General features: G+C 39.4%; 1 protein-coding gene across 1 annotated transcript in view; it reads left to right on the forward strand.

The window, feature by feature from the left end:
* The window catches only part of IQGAP2 (IQ motif containing GTPase activating protein 2), a 316,353-nt gene that overhangs the window by 273,273 nt on the left and 17,998 nt on the right, over positions 1-25,082 (forward strand). The window contains exons 23-30 of the mRNA XM_064376064.1: positions 674-837; positions 3,440-3,664; positions 5,178-5,318; positions 5,682-5,766; positions 6,201-6,433; positions 9,164-9,296; positions 15,918-16,020; positions 16,570-16,711. Of these exons, the coding sequence (XP_064232134.1) occupies positions 674-837; positions 3,440-3,664; positions 5,178-5,318; positions 5,682-5,766; positions 6,201-6,433; positions 9,164-9,296; positions 15,918-16,020; positions 16,570-16,711 (1,226 nt within the window). The remainder of the gene's footprint in view (positions 1-673; positions 838-3,439; positions 3,665-5,177; positions 5,319-5,681; positions 5,767-6,200; positions 6,434-9,163; positions 9,297-15,917; positions 16,021-16,569; positions 16,712-25,082) is intronic.

A 25,082-nucleotide genomic window follows, 5' to 3' on the forward strand; every position in this document is an offset into this window, starting at 1 on the left:
CTCAAGTGATCCCGCCAGCCTCAGCCTCTTGAGTAGCAGGGACTGCATGCACACACCACCATGCCCGGCTAATTTATTTTTATTTTTTTCTAGATACAGGGCCTGTCCATGTTGCCCAGGCATGTCTCGAACTCCTGGGCTCAAGCTATACTTCTGCCTCGGTCTCCCAAAGTGCTGGAATTGTAGGTGTAAGCCACCATGCCCAAGCTTTGCCAGTGTCTTTGGACACCAGATTCTATTGGCCCCCACCCCTACAATAAATATTAACATGTGACTCAAAAAGGACAACAGTAAAAAGTAGATATAATATGTAAAGTGTATCATATCATGTGCATCAGTTAAATCCTAATTTTCTACTCTAGCTTTCTATAGTATGATATTAATATTAAGTAGTATTTGATAGTAATATTTTAAAATATTAATATACCATAGGAAGCTAAAGTAGAAAATTATATAATATCAGTCTATAGGAAGCAATAGTAGAAAGTTATACTATATACTAAAAGCATAGAGATGAGTACCTGGCACATAAAAGTTATTTTATATACCTATCTATATGCTTTTTGTGACATATTAAGTCATTGAAGAGCAGGGAATCAGATACTGCTGTGTGCTTTAATAATATATTAACCTATTGTTTCATGGGATTTTTTGTTTTCTTCTTTCTTTCTAGACCAACCCTTTATACTTGGCTAAGCTGATTTTCCAGATGCCACAGAACAAGTCCACTAAATTTATGGATACTGTTATTTTCACACTATATAATTATGCTTCTAATCAGCGAGAAGAATATCTACTTCTCAAGCTTTTTAAAACTGCTCTGGAGGAAGAAATAAAGTAGGTATACAAATATGTATGTGAAAGTACCAATGAATAGATGCTTTTGTTAGTGGAGGCTGTCTTTGATTTACTAAAATTATTTTTAAATTCTTATAAGTTATTCTCACATATTAAAATACATCAAGTTTCTTGAGAATATTTCTATATCATTAGACCTATATTCAGGTACCATTTTCTCCCACCAGTGATACTTTCTCTAGTGTTAAATTAACTTTTGATTTTGTATGTTTGTAACAACTGAAAATCAATAACTTCTTGAAAACCAGTGAGAACATTTAACTTAATTAAAATTCTGAGTAGGAAAGCCATTTAACAGGTGGGAATGCAGAGCGAGATCTCTGCCTAAATCGTCTTCGCTTCTTACTAGAAATTAAGCTACCTTTGCTAATTTATTTTCTGACTCAGTTAATGTAAAAATTGTCTATATAACGTTATTGTAGCTATAATGAGTGGGCTGAGAAACATGCATGAGAAATGTCCTTAGTTCAGGTGGCCTTTCTGACTTGTGGAAACCTTAAGTTATGCTAGCTCCTATTGGTTTTGGGAGCATGGGAGCCAGTCACCTCTGCCCTCAAGGTGTCTATAAGCCCATGAGAAATGTGATTCGGGAGAAATAGGAATGCTATACAGTGGAATGTGGTAAGTACTAAATGAAGGATGTGTCTAAATAAGGACATGTACAATGTATCAGGTTAGAGGATAGGAGGAAAGGTTCCAACTAGGTTCACTAGTAAAGATTTTATAGAAGAGGAGGTGCTTGACCCAAAACCTTGAGAAATAGCTACAATTTTTATAAGAAGAGATAGAAAAGGGAAATAAGGCACAATGTGGTGGAAACAGCATGGGCGTAGGTGAAAGAAGGAAAGTAAATTAGTCTACCCAGAATGTGACTCAATTACTAACTACCAGGAGATGAACCATGAAAGATAGGGTATGGCCAGGTCATGGGAGACACACTGAGTAAAGGCCCAGCTGTTAAGGCTCTATTTGATTTTTGGGGATCTGTGAAATCTTTTTTTTTTTTTTGGAGATGAACTCTCGCTCTGTCGGTCAGGCTGGAATACAGTGGCATGATCTCAGCTCACTACGACCTCTGCCTCCTGAGTTCACGTGATTCTCCTGCCTCAACCTCCCAAGTAGCTAGGCCTACAGGCACCCACCACCACGCCTGGCTAATTTTTGTATTTTTAGTAGAGATGGGTTTCACCATGTTGGCCAGACTGGTCAACTCCTGACCTCAGAGGGATAGGTCCCAGAGAGATGACAGGTCAAGCTGTGCCTGTTCGTGAGGTTTGGTTGGGCTCTGGTAGACCAGCTGTTCTTTTGTTTGGGCATTGATTTGCCCTCATTCGCCTTACAAGCACCTACGATTAGTCAAAAAGTAAACAAAAATAGCATTTAAAAGTGGGAAGAGGAGCCAGCAAAGGAAATAAAAAAGAATGACTGGATAAGATAAGGACCAGGCACTGTCAGGCTCTAAAGGGGAAGGAAGTGGAAGAGGGAGAGAGAGTGGTCAAGAGGGGGAAGGGAGAAAGGGGAGGAAGAGAGGGGAGAGGCCCTGAGAGTCAGCACCATAAATCAAGAAGCGCTTTCTCAGCCATTTGAAATGGCTAGAAGCTGTATCGCAGCTTTAAGTAGGATTTGAAGAAGTGAAACCGTTTATTCAATCAAGAAAGTTGTTTTTGAAAGTTGATAACTACAGAGGAGTGATACTTGTACAGTGTTAGCCAGTATTGTTAGTCCTGATCTATTTTCAGCTTATACCTGCCTTATAGGTTAAAATTGAGGCTGTGACTTTATTTTTAGATCCTCAAATTGCTCATCTAAGAAACATACACCTTAGAGACTGGGAGTGGTGGCTCCTACCTCTTATCCCAGCACTTTGGGAGGCCAAGGTGGGTGGATCATTTGAGGTCAAGAGTTGGGACCAGCCTGGCCAACATGGTGAAACCCATCTCTTGGAAAATACAAAAATTAGTTGGGCATGGTGACACATGCCTGTGATCCCAGCCACTCAAGAGGCTGAGACAGGAGAATTGCTTGAACGCTGGAGGCGGAGGTTGCAGCGAGCCACTACACTCCAGCCTGTGCAACAGTGAGACTCTGTTTCAAAAAGAAAAAAAATAAGAAATATACACTTTATAAATGATTGCTTGTTTTTAAAGCACACTAACTTTGATTTTCATAGAAAAAAGTGTAATTCCATGAAGTCCTTGCCTGCCAGAGAGGATACATTGTTTAAAACTATATTCAGTCCTGGCACCATGGCTCATGACTGTAATCCCAGCACTTTGGGAGGTTGAGGTGGGTGGATCACCTGAAGTTAAGAGTTCGAGACCAGCCTGGCCAACATGGTGAAACCTCGTCTCTACTAAAAATGCAAAAATTAGCCCTGGACATGTGCTGGCATTCACCAGTAGTCCCAGCTACTCGGGAGGCCGAGGCAAGAGAATCACTTGAATCCGGGAAGCAGAGGCTGCAGGGAGCCAAGATCACACCACTGCACTTCAGCCTGGGTGACAGAGCATGACTCTGTCAAAAAAAAAAAAAACTGTATCCATAGAAGCAATCCATTTTCTTTTGTCTTGGGTTTTTTTAGATCGAAAGTGGACCAGGTACAGGACATAGTTACTGGTAACCCTACAGTCATCAAGATGGTCGTCAGCTTCAACAGAGGTGCCCGAGGACAGAACACCCTGCGCCAACTCCTGGCTCCAGTGGTGAAAGAGATCATCGACGACAAGTCGCTGATTATCAACACAAACCCTGTAGAGGTGTACAAGGCTTGGGTGAACCAACTAGAAACACAGACTGGAGAGGCCAGGTAACAAAGTCAGGAAGGTGTTGGTCTTCAGTTATGTTTTACGATCATTTTTACATGTGTATTTATTTATACCATTAAACTTCGTTAGGCAAACCGTACAAAGTCAGTTGTCAGTCCAAAATGTTACCTCCCTTTAACATATCCATGCAAATCACATTCTGAGACTCTTGGTCATCTTGATACTAAATGGTATTTTCAAATTTCAGAGCCAGGTGATCCCCAATGCCACAACTTTCGTAATTGTCTCCCTTGTTTATTTTCTTTGTGTGTTTCTAAACCTAGACCTAGAGATGGTGCACACTCTCTCTTTACCTGATAATACGTACTTTTTTTACAGTTACCAAGCAAGTAACTTTAATGTGTAAGATTTAACAATCCAGGTAGGATTGGCTTATTCTGAGTGGTTGTTTGTAGATTTAAGCAATCCTAGTTTCTTGTTTCCTGTACAAGGATGTCTGTGAAATAAAGTGTACACAGAGAATTATGTAATTATGTGGGTGGTTGTCACATTCATGTTTGTAATAACAAAAGTCAGGAAAAGTCAAAATATTTAGCTTTGAGGGATTTGTTAAGTAAATGCTTGTATAGCACATAATGAAATAAGTATTTAGAATGGTGGTATACATACACATTTGTTGGCACAGAAAAAAATGTTCATGGTATATTTTCCAGTTGGAGTTCGGTACAGTAACCCATTTTTCTCGGAAAAGAATGCTCATGTACATACACACACACACAGGATCTGTATAGAATGTCTATATACACAAATTGCATTACACCCATCAATATTGTGAGGCCCATAGACATACATGCACAAAGGAGACTTGGACAGTTATGCACTAAGGTGTGAAAATTGGTTGTCTGCTTTGGTATTGTTTTAGATTATATGTGGTTTTATTTTTCTGTAATGAACATTTGCTTTCTTTTTTTTTTTGGAGATGGAGTCTCACTCTGCCGCCTAGGCTGGAGTGCAATGGCACTATCTCGGCACACTGCAATCTTCACCTTCCACGTTCTAGCGATTCTCCTGCCTCGACCTCCCAAGTAGCTGGGACTACAGGCGCAAGCCACCATGCCCAGCTAATTTTTTGTATTTTAGTAGAAACGGGGGTTGTTTCATGGTGTTGTTCAGGGTGGTCTCAAACTCCTGAGCTCAGGCAAACCACCCACCTCAGCCTCCCAAAGTGTTAGGATTACAGGCATAAGCCACTGTGCCTGGCCGAACATTTGCTTTTTATAATTAAAAGAAATTTAGCTGAGTCTAAATTACCTGGGTCTGCCTATGATTTTGCCAGAAGATCCCAGAGGGACGGCCTCAAGTCCTTCCTGCTCCAAGTTGCAGAAGGCCCCTCTGTGAGGGTGGAGTCTCCCCTCAGTTAGTAAACATTTTGTTACTGGAGTCAGTGGGCAAAGTCCAATTCACTATACAAAGCTTTACTATAGAACCAACTTGGCAGGAAAACTCATGCTTGTACCTAAGTCTCCAGTTAATTTAAAGCCTTTGTGTTTTCAGCAAGTTGCCTTATGATGTGACCACAGAACAAGCTCTAACATACCCAGAAGTGAAAAATAAACTGGAGGCTTCCATTGAGAACCTGCGAAGGGTCACCAACAAAGTCCTGAATTCTATCATTTCTTCCCTTGATCTACTGCCGTAAGTTGTACTTGTAGTGAGTTTAACATTCTTTCCTGGAAGTTCTTGGAATATGATGTAAAAATAAGCCCCTGTAGTGAAGACAGGAGTTTTCCCTTATATTATGTTTACTATTTTAAAAGATGGCCTACATTTACCTTATAAATTCCTAACTGGTTCTCTAAAGAAGGGGCAATAGTTCAGTAGCAAACACAGCTCAGTTATTATCATCAGTGGAAGTCCTGTGATTCCATTACCATCTCATCTTATGTTTAATTTTTAGAAAAACTGCTCAGCTGAAGTTGACTGGAACAATTGCTATGTGTTTTTTCCTCACTCAGCCTTTTTTCCATTATTTTCTTTTGTCATCTGTTTTATATGTAGTTATGGATTGAGGTATATAGCCAAAGTACTGAAGAATTCGATCCATGAGAAATTCCCCGATGCAACAGAAGATGAGCTATTAAAGGTAGATTTTCAAGGGTAATCTCACCACAGCTTCCCCTGGGGGTATGAATCAAAATCACCAACATATAAATTTGTAAGATGATTCCCCATGTATGATTATTTGTAATAAGCTGCAGGTCTTCTGTTTCTGATGACTCTCAAGATAATTGATTAAGCTGAGATTAATTTGGAGATCCTAAATGTCATTGAAATTCTTCGTATTAGAGCATTTTGGGGGCAGTGAGCATTTTTCATCAAAAACAACTTTGTAAATTATGCTATTAAATATGTGTGATTATATTCATTGCCTTTACTTAACTCCTGATTAGGATTAAATCAGAAAATGATCTGCTTTCTCTTGGGAAATGTAGAAGAATGTGTATCTTTTTTTAAAAAACCCTAAAATTCTTGAGTTTTCTCTCTTAAAAATGGTCTTGCACTTCTGCATCACTCCAGATTGTTGGAAATCTCCTGTACTATCGGTACATGAATCCAGCCATTGTAGCTCCAGATGGCTTTGATATCATCGACATGACAGCTGGAGGTCAGATAAATTCCGACCAAAGGAGAAACTTAGGATCAGTGGCCAAGGTTCTTCAGCACGCAGCCTCCAACAAGCTGTTTGAAGGAGAAAATGAGCATCTCTCATCTATGAACAATTATTTGTCAGAGACCTATCAGGAATTCAGGTGAGAGGGGCCATTAGTTTTAGAGAAACATGCAAGAATGGTAGGCAAGAATAATATGTGTTCTGTGCCCAGAGCTAGAGTGGGGCGTGGAGGACAGGAACCCCAGATGGTTACAAGCATTTCTTCTACCAGCCACTGGGAGAAAGACAGAGGGAAGTACAGGCAAGATTGCCTCTGTCTGGCAATCCTGTCCCGCCCCCACCGCAGCACTCCTGCTACACCGAGTCTTTTCCATATTATTTCTGCTGCTCACAAAAAGGAATACTTGTTCTTCCTTGTATGCTACAGGCATCTAATACTTAGAATTTAAAAATCAAGGGAGGCTGAGGCGGGTGGATCACAAGGTCAGGAGTTCAAGACCAGCCTGGCCAAGATGGTGAAACCCTGTCTCTACTAAAAATACAAAAATTAGCAGGGCGTGGTGGCAGGCACCTGTAATCCCAGCTACTCGGGAGGCTGAAGCAGATAATTGCTTGAACCCAGGAGGCAGAAGTTGCAGTGAGCTAAGATTGCGCCACTGCACTCCAGCCTGGACAACAGAGTGAGACTCTGTCTCAATTTAAAAAAAAAAAAATCAAAATACCAGATTTCTGCTTTTTTCAACCTATGAAGAGAGGAATCATTTTTAAAAAGTTTTCCTATGAGGAAGAATTTCCCTTACCTATATCAAATACCTTTGACCCTTGATTAACACAGGTTTGAACTGCTTGGGTCTATTTATACATAGACTTTTTCAACCAAAGACAGAGAAAATACAGTATTCATGGGATGTAAAACCCACATATACAGACAGATGACTTTTCACATACATGGGTTCCACAAAGCCAATTTCGAACTTGAGTATGTACAAATTTTGGTGTGTATGGAGGTCCTGGAACCAACCCCCCAAACATACCAAGGGATAACTGTAGTAGGAAATGGAATACTCTATTTTGAAGGGTTGGGGAAACCCAGATTTTATGTTTGTTGATGATTGTGTATGTGAATATGTTCTGTTCTATTCTCAAGCCTTTCTTCATGACACGTGTAAGAAGATTTAATTGTATTGATTTTGTGTTTCCAAATTATATCACTAATCATTCACAAGAAAGGCATGAGTCGGGTAGTCAGATTCACTTCTCTTGAAGCTCTGAGGAAACACGTCATGTTTGTTCTATGTCTGCCATTTAATCAACAGGCCATAGAAGTAATGCATAAATTTGGCCTCTTTTAATCCTCACTTGGAAACTAATTTCCCATTCCTCAGTTTCCCTCTGGGCGAGTGACTTATCTGAAAACAAAGGTAGTTCATGATTATTCATTTCTATTTAGAATTCCTGGCCTTTTGTGAGAAAATTACCCCAAATCCTCTTACTACAGGAAGTTTTGATTTTTTGGGCTGCAATTTTTCATTCTTCTCATTGACTGAAAAAGTAATATCCAGGTTGGGCAACATAGGGAGATCTCATCTCTACAAAAAATTTAAAAAATTATCCGAGCATGGTGGCACGCACCTGTAGTCCCAACTATGTAGAAAGCTGAGGCAGGAGGATCACTTGAGCCCGGGAGATCGAGGCTGCAGTGAGCCGTGTTTGTGCCACTGTACTCCAGCCTAGGTGACAGGGTAAGACCCTGACACACACAGACACACACGCACACACAAAACACACACAGACACAAAGTAACATCCATTTCCTACATTTCTCATGAATGTTTAACTGCTGTTATTCCTGTCAATCAGTTATGTTCCCAGCTCTTCTTTAAGAAGAAACAAGACCGAAGAGGTGAGCCTCTTCCAAATTAGTCCTTTTTTCCCACTCATATTTATCCTTTGTGTTTCTCAGAAATCTATAAAAAATTATAACTGAAGCAGCATAGGAAAACCGATTGTCACATGAGAACATGCTCCCCACAACAGGGCTGCCTGCAGTTTAACCACCCCAGCCTCTGGCTGGGAAAGCAGAGGTACATAGGACTCAGGTCCTGAGACACCAACGATGATTTCAGGCATATGAAAAACATTTACAACTTTATAGAATAAAATATATAGTCTACCTGCACAAGGATTGTTTAGGCAAAAAATACATGGAACTACTAAATTGTGATCACAGCATGTCTCACTTTTCTTGATCTCCGCCAAAACTTGCTATAGTTTAAAATAGACTTTTTAGGGCTTGAGTACTGAGAGATGTTATGTATTTAGGTGTCTAGCCTTGAGTCTTTCCATCGGCCAGCAGATATTTGCAGCAACGAAGAAGCATAGACTTAATCTCATTTTTGTCAGACTGATAACAGAAGCTCTGAAGGGTGATAAGGGTGCTATATAGGCCCAGGAGCTTGTGCCGTTTATAGCAGCAAATTTGATTAATTGCTTTTTCGATTGTATTCCTCACACAGATTTGGTTCTTAGATCAAGAATTATCATTTTTGACTTTTTAAGTTTCAGGAGCCATTTTTAAAATAACATTTTTAAGATGACCTGCCCATAGTTTGATATCACTAAGTCACAAACAGGGCCTGAGGCCCTTACCACTCTCTCCAGTCCTGTTTGAGGAGCTGGGTCCAATATCCAGAAACATGGATGCAGCTCCAACAGACAGAAGCCAGCCTGGAAGAAGCTATAACATGTCCTCTCAAGGTTTGAGATGGGAACAAAGTACATGTCATCATTCAAAATTTCCTAGCTATTTTGATGAAACTGTTTAATGCACAAATGTGAGTCTATCTTAAGACTTTTTCCCCCTTTGTTAGGAAATATTTCAAAGAAGCATGTAATGTCCCTGAGCCAGAAGAGAAGTTTAATATGGACAAATACACAGACCTGGTGACAGTCAGCAAACCAGTCATTTATATTTCAATTGAAGAAATCATCAGCACACACTCAGTAAGTGGGGCTGGGGGTGTGTCTTAGCAATGAACCCATGGTTTAGATGTCTGTTATCTAGAAAGTGCTTAATCTCTACAGGACTTATTGTACATATGTGCTAATACTTATATTCTTCACCCTAAAAATCCCTCAATTATTTATTTCGTGACTCTTATACATTAATAAAATTCCTTCTCCCAAACAAGAAAATTCTATTTTTACATGATACATTTATTCCCTTACTTCTCCCCAAAAAAGAAAGTGTACTTTGGCATAATCCATTTACAAAGCCAGATTGTGACCAGGATGATGGCTTATTCCAGTAATCTCAACACTTTGGGAGACTGAGGCAGGAGGATCACTTCAGCCCACAAGTTTGAGGCTAGCCCAGGCAACATAGTGAGACACCCATCTCTACTAAATTTTTTTTTTTAATTAGCCAAGTTTGGTATTATGTGCCTATAGTCACAGCTACTCAAGAGGCTGAGATGGGAGGATCACTTGAGCTCAGGAGTTAGAGACTGCAGTGAGCTATGATCATACCATTGCACTCCAGCCTAGGCAACAGAGCGAGACTGTGCCTCAAAAAAATAAATACATAATAAAAATAAAGCCAGATTGTAAATATGCTGTTTAAGCTCTGGGCAGGGACAGACCATGGTGTTCTCCCATCCACCAAAGCCATGCTATCTAGACCCACACCCTGTCTCTTCCCTCTTCCAGGAACCCTCTCAGTTTTCCCAGTAATTTTCTGAAGGAAATGAGAATATTATTTTTATTCTAATGTTTTAACATAGAGAGGTAGTAAACAGGCTACGGAAAGAAAACAAGAAACTACCACCCAATAGTAGCCTCCTGCAAATAATCACTTTCATTGTTCTGGAAACCCCCATTTCTTGGAAGCAGGCAGTTTTCCACATCATGTGCTGTGTTATGACATCTACATCCGGTTTGCATGCAGACCTCGCTGCTGTCAGCCATTGCATGTATTAAGTATCTTTTGGGCGCAGGGCACTGTGCTCAGTGTCATGGGGAAGGAATTGGGAGGATTTAGATGGTTTTGCAATCATTTAAAGTTAAAAAAAAAAAAAAAAGCTAAGCATTGAAGGGCTTGTTGTGTTTTGTTTTTAAGATCAATTGGAACATATTTCCTGAAAAGTGTTGGTTTTTAAAAGGTAACCTTTTCAAGAATAGTTTCAGACTTCATGAATTAAAGCAAGGTCCTGGGGACATGTTAGCAATCACCATGGACCTCCCAAATTAGAACCTGCATTCTAACAAGATCCCAGGGGATTCAGATGCACATCCGAGTTCTAGATGCTTCAGTTAAGGATGCATCCAACTTTGGATTACACAGACAGCTAAGGGGAAAGCATAACAAATATACATTATCAAAGGTTGTGCTCCAGCCCCCATCAAACCAGACATGCTAACAAGTAGCAGATTAGCTCCTTAAAATTTCAATCTATGATTAAGCTCATGTAAGAAACTAAAGCTTGAATGTAGGTTTGAAGGAACGATTGAATCTACTATTGATTTTCTTCTTTAAGGGTTGGAACAGGGAACTTCCCTGACATTTACATCAAGCTCTCAATAAGTACTGATGGCATGAATAGGCTATCCTTCTTTTCTCTGTATATAAACACCCTAGATTACAAGGAAAACCATCCAGCAATCTAGCAATGCATTACTTACAAAATAATTTTTTTTTTTTTTTTGAGATGGAGTTTCGCTCTTGTTACCCAGACTGGAGTGCAATGGTGTGATCTCGGCTCACCGCAATCTCCGCTTCCTGGGTTCAGGCAATTCTCCTGCCTCAGCCTCCTGAGTAGCTGGGATTACAGGCACGCGCCACCATACCCAGCTCATTTTTTGTATTTTTAGTAGAGACGGGGTTTCACCATGTTGACCAGGATGGTCTCGATCTCTTGACCTCGTGATCCACCCGCCTTGGCCTCCCAAAGTGCTGGGATTACAGGCTTGAGCCACCGCGCCCGGCCCCAAAATAATTATCTACTGGACAAACAGACTCGTTTATATTTGAGCAATGACCCACTTATCTATTTTTATGGTACATTATTCGTCTCTAAAATATGTGTACATCTTTGCTGCACATTTGCTGAATGCAATATCCATATGCAAGAAAAAATATGGTGGGGAGGACTTTTTTAGAGTGAGAGATTGTTTTCCAAGGGTAGCAGAGAGAAAATGTTACTGTGTTAATTTAGAAGTCTGTAAGGAGAAATAGTCTATTCTTTTGTTAACAATAATTGAAAACAGAATTAAATCCTGGGAAAGACAGCTTGTGACCGATTTGGAATTCCTTCCTGTGTTAGGTTGGAAGCAGATGTAACGTGGGGAAATTGTGTAATTTCATAGGAAGACTGTGCTGTTTACTGTCTGCCTTCTGTGTGGAGGCGTCCGTGTGCAGACACAAGCACAGCAGTAGCAGGACTTGCCAAGCCTGTGGCCATGTGCTTGCCCTTTTCTCTAAGGAAGATATAAGAACTTCAAAATAAGCTCTTCAGGAAATTTTGTCAGAATGAAGGGTAGGAGCTAGCCAGCTAGACCATCGTTTCCAAAGACAACAGCCAAATCAATTTCCCTGTCTCATCAGAGAACAAGAATATAAATTTATCCAATTTTGGATAAATTTTGTTCTTGTCTCTTAATTTTTCCTCCAAAATATTATATGTACCATCTTTCCAGATTTTGCCCGATCTTTGTATCACCTCTATTATTTATTTAATGCCTTTCTTTGAATCAACTCACCTTTTTAAGAACAGCACGTAATTTTTTTGCTTTGAAACAAAGTACCTCTATAATAGTGAAAAACTAGCATGCTTTGCCATACACAGAAACTTGAGAGGAAAGTAAGTGTAATGAAAACAAAATAGTTGGATACAGTCACTTCCTAGCCTTGAAGTTATGCATCTGAGATGTGTTCTCTCTCTGTTAACAACCCAATTAGCATGTGTCAGGGAAATGCTAAGAAAAATTTAGCATTAAACAGATACTCTGTCCTTCGCTGATCTTAAAGATTAAAAGAGAACAGAAAAAGCAGTAATCAAGACTCTGCTATGCTGGCATAAAGATAGACATAAAGACCAATGGGATAGAATTCAGAGTCTAGAAAGTAGCCATCAAATTTATGGTCAATTCATTTTGACAAGGGACTAAGACAGTTCAATGGGAAAATAGCATCTCCACATGGTACTAGGACATCTGGAAATTTACATGCCATAGAATGTAGTTGGGCTCCTTCCTTCCACTCTGTACATAAAGTGAACTCAAAATGGGTCATGGACATAAATGTAAGAGCTAAAACTATAAAACTCTTTGAAATAAGATACAGGAGTAAATCTTGTGACCTTGAATTAGGCAGGAGTTTCTTAGATATGACATGAAACACACAATTAGCAAAGTAAGGAAATAAAATAGACTTCATCAAAATTGAAAACTTTTGAGCTATAAACATTAATATCAAGAAATTGAGGCTAGATGTGGTGGCTCATGCTTGTAATCCTAGTACTTTGGGAGGCCAAGGCGAGAGGACTGCTTGAGACCAGGAGTTCGAGACCAGCCTGGGCAACAGGCTGGTTCTACAAAAAAGGGAAAAAAGCTGGATGTACTGGTGCATGCCTCTAGTCCTAACTACTCAAGAGGCTGAGACAGGAGGATCCTTTAAACCCGGGAGTTCAAGGCTGCAGTGAGCCATGGTCATGCCATTGTACCCTAGCCTGGGTAACAGGATGAGACCTTGTCTCATTAAAAAAGAAAAGAAAAAAACAAAGTCGGCCAGGCGTGGTGGCTCACACCTATAATCCCGGCACTTTGGAAGGCTGAGGCAGGTGGATCACTTGAGGCCAGGAGTTCAAGACCAGCCTGGCCAACATGGATCAAACTTGTCTCTGCTAAAAAATACAAAAATTAGCTAGGTGTGGTGGCGCATTCCTGGAATCCCAGCTACTCTGGAGGCTGAGGCACGAGAATGGCTTGAGCTTGGGAGATGGAAGTTGCAGTGAACCACTCAAGCCTGAGCAACAGAGCGAGAATTTGTCTCCAAAAAAGAAAAAAAAATGATAAGACAACCAAGAGAATGAAAGAAAATAGTTGTAAATAATGTATCTGATGGGGGACTTGTATCTAGAATATATAAAGAAATCCTACAACTCAATGATAGAAACAATCCAATTTAAAAATTGGACAATTACACATCAAAGGACACAATCAACTAAGTGAAAGCATAACCTGTGGAATGGGAGAAAATATTTGCAAATCATATGTCTGGTAAAGGGTTAACACCTAGAATATATAAAGCATTCCTACAAATCAACAACAACACAACCCAATTATAACATGAACAAAGGACTTGAACGGATATTTTTCCAAAGAAGTATACAGATGGTCAACATCACTAATAATTAGAGAAATCAAAGTTGAAACTGCAGTGAGATGCCACTCCCACCCATTAGGATGATTAATATCAAAAACAAAAAACAGAAAATAAACGTTGAGAAGGATGTTAAGAAAATGCAATCCTTGCACCCCGTTGGTGGGAATGTCAAATGGTGCAGCTGCTATGGGGTTACAATAATTTAGACATAGAGGCTGGAATATGGTGGCATGATCAATTTAAAAATATTAAACATATAATTACCTCATAATCTAACAGTGCCACTTCTGGATGTATACCCACAAAAAATTGAAAGCAGAGTCAAACAGGTTTTTTTTACTCATGTTCATAGCAGCATTATTCACAACAGCCAAGTGTCTATCACTAGATGAATGGATAAAATGTGTTATAGTCATACAATGCAATATTCAGCTTTTAAAAAGAAGGAAATTCTGATACATGTTACAACATGGAGGAGTCTTGAGGACATTATGCTAATTGAAATGAGCCAGTCATAAAAAGACAAATACTGTGTTACGCTAAGTGAACTAAGCCAGTCACAAAAAGACAAATACCACTTATATAAGGTACCTAGAGTAGTCAAATTCATACAGAGTATATTTGTGGTTTCCAGGGGATAGAAGGAAGAGATAATGGGGAGTGACTGCCAATGGATACACAGTTTCTTTCAGGGTAGTGAAACCATTCTACAGTCAGAGAGAATGGTAATGGCTGCACAACTCTGTGAATACACTAAAAGCCATCGTACCATGCATTTTCAGTGAGTGGATTTGATGTATGTGAATTCTATTTCGGTAAAGCTGTTGAGAAAAAAAATTGAAAGTGGAAAAGGAACTAGCTTTATCATTATGATGCAGTTTTACGAAATAGTTGCTCAGAACAACGAATCATATCTCTTGTCTCCAGGATTCCTAGTTTCATACTTTGGAAATGTTGTTTCAATCTAATTAGAAGTGCAAACAAAAACAGATGTGTTGCTGTTCATGTATAAGGTTGTAATAATTAAACTGACTCCATTAAAATTTGTTTAAATTACACTGTGTGTGTGTGTGTGTGTGTGTGTGTGTGTGTGTGTGTGTCTTTTTGTTTTTTTCCTTTTTGTGGAGAACAGGGTCTTTCTATATTGCCCAGGCAGGTCTCGAACTCCTGGGCTCAAGCTATCCTCCCACCTCTGCCTCCCTGAGAGCTGGGATTACAGGCATGAGCCACAGTGCCCGGTCAAATTTGTTTAAATTTAAAAAAACAAACAAAAACACAGATGTGTTGTCCTTCATGGTTTCCCCACCAAGTGCTGCTACTCCTCAGGAGTTTCCTGTAAGACCTGGCAAGACACCCCAGCAGACATTACTCAACTTTGGGCCTTCTTAGGATCAGGAAAGGGGAAACCACTGAAGAGTCTCTTACATCCTTACCCATGAGAGATCTTCAATGCAAGACAGATTGAAACAGCTAAAGTAGCGATTAAGAAGAAGATAACTATAGTGTTTGTTTACGGAATAATTTATCTGCATAGAGATGTAAATGCCCTTCCAGTTTGCTACCGAGGTTAGCTGAAAGACCTGCCTCATTCTGGACTCTTTCCCCCAGTTTTGACTTTTCCTGTTATAGTCATACAATGCAATATTCACCTTTTAAAAAGAAGGAAATTCTGATACATGTTACAACATGGAGGAGTCTTGAGGACATTATGCTAATTGAAATGAGCCAGTCATAAAAAGACAAATACTGTGTTACGCTAAGTGAACTAAGCCAGTCACAAAAAGACAAATACCACTTATATAAGGTACCTAGAGTAGTCAAATTCATACAGAGTATATTTGTGGTTTCCAGGGGATAGAAGGAAGAGATAATGGGGAGTGACTGCCAATGGATACACAGTTTCTTTCAGGGTATTTTCCTCTAGAGGAAAATACCTCTACAGGTATTTTCCTGTAGAGGTTTAGTGAAGCATAGAGATCAGGTGTAGAAGGCTGCCCCTTGGCAGACCTTGCTGAAAAAGGGTTTAGGTACATGTTTCTTGCTACAGTTTCTTGAAGTAGAGTAGGTGCTTCCCTCTGAGATACAATAAAAACTGTATCTATGTCTCTAATTTTTATAAATGTCATACTTGTATTTAAGATTTAAATGGTATCAGGGGGAAATTATGAAAAATTTGATATAAATATGGTACAGTTGAGAATTTACTCTTACCTTTGTATGTGTGTGTTGCTTTCTACATAAAGCTCCTGTTGGAACACCAGGATGCAATTGCCCCTGAAAAAAATGACTTACTGAGTGAATTGCTGGGGTCTCTGGGAGAGGTGCCGACCGTGGAATCTTTTCTTGGTAAGAGCTTGTTCCTTCTACTTATCACTTGGTTTTTGTTTAATTGGGTTGGTTGGTTGATTGATTTTCCTATCCTAGATAACAATTTCTTTTGGAATTTAATGCTTAAGCATAAATAACAACTACACTTACCCCTTCCTACAGTTAAGAGTTCGGTAATTGATAGCATCCAAGATTGTAAAATAATTCAATATTCTTGAAGGTAAGCTCCAGATACGTTACAAAGGAATTGTCAACCTGTATTATACAGAAAGAAAGCATCATTAAAGAACCAAATTTATTAGAAAATGGAAAATACTTTTATTAAGTTATCCCTTTTAGTAATTTGTTTGTATTTGGAATATCTGTGTCCCATGTCATTTTAATTTTTCAATAAAATATTTTAAAAAGCGCCTTTAGCTGTAGTAGTATGTGGGTTTTAGGAAGACAATGATCTCCCATTTAATTACTGAGCCTATCTTCCCCACAGAACCTTTGTCTTACATTGTTTGTGTCGTCATCACAACGAGTGAATTGGAAAAAATAACGCTACTTTTTTTCCCCCTGCAGGGGAAGGAGCAGTTGACCCCAGTGACCCTAACAAGGCAAATACACTAAGTCAGCTCTCAAAAACCGAGATTTCTCTTGTCTTGACAAGCAAATATGACATAGAGGACGGTGAGGCTATAGATAGCCGAAGCCTCATGATAAAGTAAGTTTGGGAGTTAAAGGGCACATGTCTCCAAATACACATCTTAAACCATGCAAATTCAAAGAAGACTAAATTCAAACTAATTTATTTACAAGTATGTGAACATTTAAATATATTATGTATATCCATCAAACATCTAACCAAAGGATAATAGACTCTTTAGGAAGGAATTAAATGTTATAATAGTTTACAACACCTTCCTTGGTTTTTAGTTTTCCATGTAATAATTTGATTGCTTTCCTTTGAGAAGTGGTTAACTCAGCTTATGCAAGTTCTTTGGTAACTGAAGGGAAATATATATTACAGAGTGGCCAGATGATAAGTGAAGAAATTCAGTTAAACAACATTAATTTCCGGTATAAAATAATAATGTAAACAGGCTTACCTGTGGTAAGACATTATAATAGCATCTGATTTACTGGCTTCCTTCCTATTAAACTGAGCCTGGATATGTTTACCAGCTTTGGCTTTATTTGTACCCTGCTTCCTGCCACCAAAGATTTCAAGTGAAGTATTCACACTTCAATAATACTATCTTTTCTCCATCAAAGCATCAATGATATTCCACACAGAGTAGCAAAGAGAATGAGATTCGTGATACAACACCATAAATCAAAAACACACGCTGAAAGCAATGCAGTTTTCAATTTATACAAACTCGAGAATGCATATTGGTACATTAAAACAGTTATATATTGGGGTGAGATGCAGACTGGAAGTGGAAAAATGAGGACGAAGGGAACAAGTACGTGTTGAAACAGTACTTCACATATTACTTCCAAGCTACCTGTCCTGAGTTAGGAGGTTGTTTTTATTTCTGGCAAGATCTTTCTCTCCTGCCACTGATGTGCTAAAATGTGCTTGAAGTGTGAATGAAGATGGCATTCATCGCCACTTGATTTTTTTTTAATATTCAGTCATCTATGAAAACAACAGGAAGAGGTTCTTCAGTGTGCTGTGTTGATATGTTCTTCTATTAGGCTTGTTGATTTTGTCCTTAGATCATCTGAGCCTCCATTTGGTCGTGCAGCAAATGCTTGAGTACCTACTCTGTGTTCATGTACTGGGCTTGAGGCCGGGGATGGATACAGCAGTAAACAAGCTGATAACAGCCCCTGCCCTACAGGGGTGGAAAGCACAGCTCGACAGTAGGACAGCAACCAAGCTGCAGGACTAGGACTCACCCTTGGCCTCACAAGAGTTGAGTTTGACTACAGATTACCAAGGCAGATCGAACGTTCAGGGAGACAATTCAGGGCAGGGCAAGAGAGAAAAGGGGGCAAAGTCTACTCCCTGGGTTCCTCTGAACAAGTGCCAGTTATAAAGATCACTGTAAATACAGATTGTGTGGCTTTGTCATGTAAATGAAATTAGGCCAAGTATCCAATGATCTCATAAGCTTTGTCCTTTAAAAGTCATGGGAAGAAATTTTTTCTTAATTAGTTTTGTCTGCTATTTGAACATTATCTACTTTGCAGTCAACTCAAATATCTGCATGATGCCTGGGAATCACAATTTGGGTAGTTCAAAATTCAAATAATCTAAATATCATATATATTTATACTTATTCCTAAACACCAGTTTCCGTAATACCACAAATTCTAGGAAATCACATTTTAAAGATAAAACCATCAAAGTCAGGCATATCTGGAAGCAATGTGTCTTAGCCTGGGAAACCTGGGACATTGTCCTGTCTGCCTTACCCACTAACCAGCCTCTGCCCTTGTGGGGCTCTCTCCCAGTACCCAGAGTTGAAAACAAACACTTACCTACTACTTTAATCACCACACTATGTAGAACCAGCAGAGGGTTTATTTTTTATTGTGGTAAAATACACATAAAACTTACCATTTTAAAGTGTACATGCATTTAGTACATTCGCAGTGTGCAACCATCACTGTTGTCTAGTTCCAGAACATTTTTATCAGACCTGAACCCTGTCCCCGTTAAGTAATCACTCCCCATTTCCCGCTGCTACACAGCCCCTAGCAACTGTTAGTCTGCACTCTTATCTCTTTGAACTTTTGCCTATCTTAGATATTTCATGTAAATTGAATCATAATTTGTGATCTTTTGTGTCTGGCTTCTTTTACTTGGTATAAGGTTCAGGGTTCATCCCTGTTATAGCATGTATCTGTACTTCATTCCTTTTTATAGCTGAATATAATATTCCATTCTCTGGATATATGACATTTTGTTTATTCATTCATTAGCTGGACCTTTGGGCTGTTTCTACCTTTCGGCTATTGTAAATAGTGCTGCTGTGTAAATTTGTGTGCAAGTTTTTTGGTTTGTTTCGTTGTTTTTTGTTTTGTTTTGTTTTTGAGACGGAGTCTCGCTCTTGTTGCCCAGGATGGAGTGCAATGGCGTGATCTCGGCTCACCGCAACCTCTGCTTCTTGGGTTCAAGAGATTCTTCCTGTCTCAGCCTCCTGAGTAGCTGGGATTACAGGGGTGCACCACCACACTCAGCTAATTTTGTATTTTTAGTAGAGATGGGGTTTCTCCATGTTGGTCAGTCTGGTTTCAAACTCCCAACCTCAGGTGATCTGCCCGTCTTGGCCTCCCAAAGTGCTGGGATTACAGGCATGAGCCACCGCACCAGGCTACAGGTTTTGTTTGAACATCTGTTTTCGGTTCTTTTGGGTATATACCTGGTAGAAGAATTGCTGAGTCATACAGTAATTCAGTGTTTTTGAGGAACTGTCAAACTGTTTTCCACAGTGGCTGTACCATTTTACATTCCCCCAACAAGGTATGAGATTACCAATTTTCCCACATTCTTGCCAACATTTTTTTCTATTTATGTATGTATGTATGTACACATGAATGAATGAATGACAGGGTCTCACTCTGTCACCCAGGCTGGAGTGCAGTGGTGCAGTCATAGCTCACTGCAGCCTTGATCTCCCAGGCTCAAGGGATCCTCTCACCTTAACCTCCCCAGTAACTGGGACTACAGGAACCCACCACCACACCTGGCTATTTATTTTAAATAGAGATGAGGTCTCAACAGGTCACCCAAGCTGGTCTCAAACTCCTGAGCTCAAGTGATCTTCCTGTCTTAGTCACCCAAAGTGCTGGGATTATAGGCCTGAGCCACTGTGCCCAGAACCTGCCCTGACCTTTTTTTTTTAATAATAGCCATCCTAGTGGGTATGAAGTCATATCTCACTGTGGTTCTGGTTTGTACTTTTCCAATGACCAGTGACATTGCAGATGCTTCCATGTTTGTCACCCCCTTGTCTATGTATGTATTTGTTTTTTTGAGAAATGTCTATTTAAATCCTTTGCCCATTTTAAAATTAGATTGTTTGTGGTTTTGTTCCTCAGTTTTAAGAGTTGTTTATATACTCTGGACACTGAACCCTTATCAAATATATGATTTGTAAATATTTTTGCCCCTTCTATGGGTTGTCTTTTTACTCTCTTGATAATGTCCTTTTCTGCACCAATTTTTTTTTATTTTGATGAAGTCTGATTTATCTGTTTTTGTTGTTACTTGTGAAATTTACCCCAGTGTTTTCTTCCAAGGGTCTGTAGTTTTAGCTTTTACAGTTAGATCTATTAACCCTTTTTGAGTTAATTCTTGTGTGTGATGTGAGACAGGTATCCACCTTCATTCTTTTGCATGTGGATGTCCAGTTGTCCTAGATCCATTTGTTGAGACTGTTCTTTCTCCATGGAATAGTCTAGGCACCCTTGTCAAAAACCAGTTGACCCATGTGTATGGCTTTATTCTGGATTTTCAATTGCACTTCATTCACTTACATGTCTGTCATTGCGCTAGTGCCATACCGTATTGATCACCGTAGCTTTGTAGTGAGTTTTGAAATAGGGAAGTCCTCCAACTTCTTTCTTCTTTTTCAAGATTGTTTTGGTCTTGCAGTTGAATGGGTCTCTTGCAGTTATATGTGAATTTTAGGATCAACTTTTCCATGTATGTAAAAAAGGCTTAATGCCAGTGTTTTAATAGAGGCCCTAAGTCTTCTATGCTCAAAGGCCTTCCTCTGGGCATACTGTGAGATCTTACTGTTGGCCGACCACTTTACTAAGCAGTTCAATGATCCATGTCAGTAACAATTTGAAATCAAAACTGACTAGTTAGCCATCCCTGAAAGTGAAATTTGGGTTTTGTCCAAAAAATTCAATAGAATTAGCTCTATGATTTTAGACAAGCCCTACTTCTAAATATATTTCCTTTAAAGTACATATTTGAAAAATCTTGATACTGACAGGTAATTACAAACTACAGCATTGACAGGAAACTTGAAAACTGAGTCTTCTTCTTTGAGGCAAGGAAACTAAAGTCTAAAAGTACCAGTATCAGTCCATGGCCTGTTAGGAACCAGGCTGCACAGCAAGAGGGGAGCAAGCGAAGCTCATCTGTATTTACAGCTGCTCTCCATCGTTGGCATTAACACCTGAGCTCTGCCTCCTGTCAGATCAGTGGCAGCATTAGATTCTCAGAGGAGTGTGAACCCTATTGTGAACTGCACATGCGAGGGTTCCAGGTTGTACACTCCTTATGAGAATCTAATGCCTGATGATCTGTCTGTCTCCTGTCACCCTCAGATCGGACTGTCTAGTTGTAGGAAAACAAGCTCAGGGATCCCACTTATTCTGTATTATGGTGAGTTATATAATTAATTCATTATATGTTACAATGCAATAATAATAGAAATAAAGTGCACAATAAATGTAATGCACTTGAATCATCCTTCTGAAACCATCTCCCACCCCTGGTCCATGGAAAAATTGTCTTCCACAAAACCAGTCCCTGGTGCCAAAAAGGTTGGGGACCACTCCTTTAAAATACTGATTTGAACCCTCTGCTGGGGATGACTCTTTTCCAAGCTAATAAACCAAATTTGCACCTCGAGCATAAGATACAGTTCTTGAGATTCATTAGAGAACCAAATCTAACTAAAATCAGACAGTGACTTTTATAAGTTATGAAGTGGACAGGAAATGCAGAGCAATTGGGATGAAAATACCTAGCTTTTCTCTGTCAAAAAACTGTTCTGCTTTTTTGTTAAACATATTGTGTTCTTAACTTTCAGAAATGCCCTTATGTTGAATTACAGTGTCACTAGCTCTCTAGTCATGAGTGACTCATCTTCATTGGGGCCCCCACAGTAGCAGAATTTTAGGCATTGTTAATCATTATGCTTATAAATTTAGTTCCATGCTAGTCTCATAATTCTTACTCATTAGATGAGAATGAAGATGATAATAGCAAACACCTATGTAGTGCTTACCATGGACCAGGGACAGTTTTTATATACTCTGTGCGTGTGTGTGTGTGTGTGTGCGCGTGCGCGCATGTGCATACACAACACCAAAACCAAAGTGCTCCAAAATTCCAAACCTTTTGTGAACTGACAGTACTCAAAGGAACTGCTCGTTGGAGAGTTTTGAATTTTTGGATTTAGGAAGCTGAACCAGTAAGTATATAATGCAAATATTCCAAAATCTGAAAAGATCCAAAATCTGAAACACTTTTGGGCCTAAACATTTTGAAAAAGGGACACGCAATCTGTAAAGAGAGAAAAAGAATAATGTGTGCATATATATATATTAAAATAAATGTATATAAAATATGTAATATTCTCAGCAACCCCAAGAGAGTGGAGGTTATTATCAATATTTTACAGATGAGGAAACTAAGCACAGAACAGATGTAAACCTTTTCCTGGGTAATACAGTTACTAAGTAGAGCAGAGATTCAAACCCAAATGATTTTAAACTCCAGGGCCTACACTCTTGATCATAAAGATTTACAACTTGTTGAGGGCAAGGTCATTGTTCTTTGCATTCTTAGGAATTCTAGAATAAATAATGAGATTATAGCTGAGCAGATACTGAGTAATGGAGGCTGGAGCATCTTTCCAGGCCAAAGAGGAGGGACAAAGGGCACATATTGGAGTAGGTAGAAATATTTATTTCTCTTTCCCTTGTGTATGTTTATGGAATAGAGAACCTCAGTTTGGGCTATTGCTATTTTTCTAATACTACCAAGCACAGGGATATTAAAAAAAAAAAAAAAAAAAGCCTGGTCAAGGAGTCCTAAAGCCTAGTCGAGGAGCCTTAGGATGAAATAGGATTATAGCCTCAATCTATTGCTTATTAGCCACGGAACTCAGTAAGTTGCCTAGCCATCAGTTTTCTCCTCCATACCGTAGAAGAGAAGGGAAAGGAAGGGCTATGACGATCACATGAAATTATGATTAATACCATATAGATTATTTAGAACTATGCAATTGTAAACCTGTCATTATAACTTATGATTCAATTTAAAATATGTGATCCTTTTGGCCTTTATTAAGCTTAGTTTCCCACAAAAGTATGTGTGTTTAAGTAGAAGGCAATATTTGTGGTTTTTAATCATACTTAGCTGCTTGGGTGCTTAAGTTGTCATCTCTTAAGAATTTCCTATCACATGATTAAGTTTAGGTATCCATGATCCCAGCTGAAAGATTTTCTTGCTTTTTGGTCCAAACTAGCAGGAGCACTAAATGGCTAACGTGGTATTTGAGGTCTGGAGCTAATAATGTAAATTATGCTGTTAAGATTTTAAATATTGAAAATATTCCTTAGCTTCCACAAACACTAATTCCTTTTCAACCTTGGCCACACTATAAGCAGATGACAGAGGGGGAGCCTCAGGAATGCTGCTGGTAATAATAGATGCCATATGAATGGAGTGGCCAAACCCAAGGGGCCACACCAGCTTACAAGTGCCATATGGGCTCATTTATCTACAGCGGGGTTTGAGCACAGCTATGATGAATAAACTCCCTGGTGTATTTCTTCTTTTTTTCCTTCATCCTTTTTCAAAATTAGATACCTCCTCATTTGGGAGGGCAAGACCTGTGGTTTGCATCAACCTATCTTATGTATTGTTGGAAAAGCCCTGGCACCAATGCTCTAAGCAGTTGATTATGCTGGTCAGACCGTATCCAGAATGTTGTATTTGGACTGGGGAGGGAAGGGGGATGCATATTAAGGTAATTGGCAACTGGAATGTGAGCAGGACTGTGAGGTCTCTGCAGATGCCATTGTGAGGAGCTTTAAGGGACTGAGGGGTTCCAGTTGGGAAAAGGAAAGATGGTAGAAGAGAGGATAGAAGGACACAGTCTTAACTTTTCTGTATAGGTTTTTGAGGGACTGCTGATGTGGAAAGGGAATTGGACCTGTTTCTGCAGCTCTAGTCTCTTAAGTCATAGTTGCCACATTTGTTCAATCAAGGATTGGATTGTTTTTCAAAGGTCTCCCTACAGGCCACAGCCCTATGACTAACCAGGCACCATGACTAGGTATCCCTGGAAGGCAGGCCTCTCAGAGTGAGGTCCTGTTTGCAAACAGAATATGAGCTACATGTAATTTTAGGTTTTCTAGAAGCCTCATTTTAAAAGAAATAGATGAAATCAATTCTAGTAATATATTTTATTTAACCCAATATATCCAAAAATATTTCAATATGTAATAAATTTAAAAAATGAATGAGATATTGTACATTCTTTGTTTCATACAACATCCTCAAACTCCATTGTGTGGCTCACACTCACAGCACATCTCAGTTTGCACTAGCCATGTCTCAAGTGCTTAAGTGCCACCTGTGGCCAGTGGCTGCCATCGTGGCCAGCACAGCTTTAATGGCCACATGAGTGCTTACCATGTGCCAGACCTCACAGAACACTTTAGATCTTTTCATCCAATCCTTGCATCAATCCTGAGACATTCCTGTTTTGTAAATGAAAAAACCAAACCTACAGGGATTATATAACTTTCGCAAATCCACACAGCTAATATGCAACAAGAGCCCAAGCCAAGACAGATTTGGCTTTAAATCTGTCCGTCCCCGTTGTCCTTAAGCACTAGACGCACTCTAGTGGGAGGGAGGTGAGTTCCCTGTCATGGTACCAGATGATTACTTATGTCTGAGGTAGAACTTTGGCAATGAATTCCACAGGCCTGGTAGGAAGTAGAAGCCCAAGAGAAGTAGGTGTATAAGCAGTTTGTCCTCCAGCAACTCCTGAGCAAATAAACATTCTTTGTCTTTGGTGGGCATATTTTAATGACCAGTCATTTGGTTATTACACAGCTCCTCTAAAGAACCAGATGTTCCCTAGAATTGTATATCACAATCAGTTCTGAGAATATTATTTCAAATAAGAAAGTTACTATATTTACATTTTTTAATCATCCAAAGCTTTTATTTTTAGCTCAGTGTTCCTGTTTACATTGATGATGATGGCTGGAGGAAGGAGGTGTGTAGGAAGGAAAGGATACATGGCTTTCTCAGCCATAGCCGCCTTAGGAACTGTGCCATCCCCCACGTGGCTGTAATTAGCGCATTCCCAGACAGC

Source organism: Aotus nancymaae, unplaced genomic scaffold (genome assembly GCF_030222135.1).
Source record: "Aotus nancymaae isolate 86718 unplaced genomic scaffold, 86718_ANA_hifiasm-v0.15.2.pri h1tg000014l, whole genome shotgun sequence".
Lineage (NCBI taxonomy): Eukaryota > Metazoa > Chordata > Mammalia > Primates > Aotidae > Aotus > Aotus nancymaae.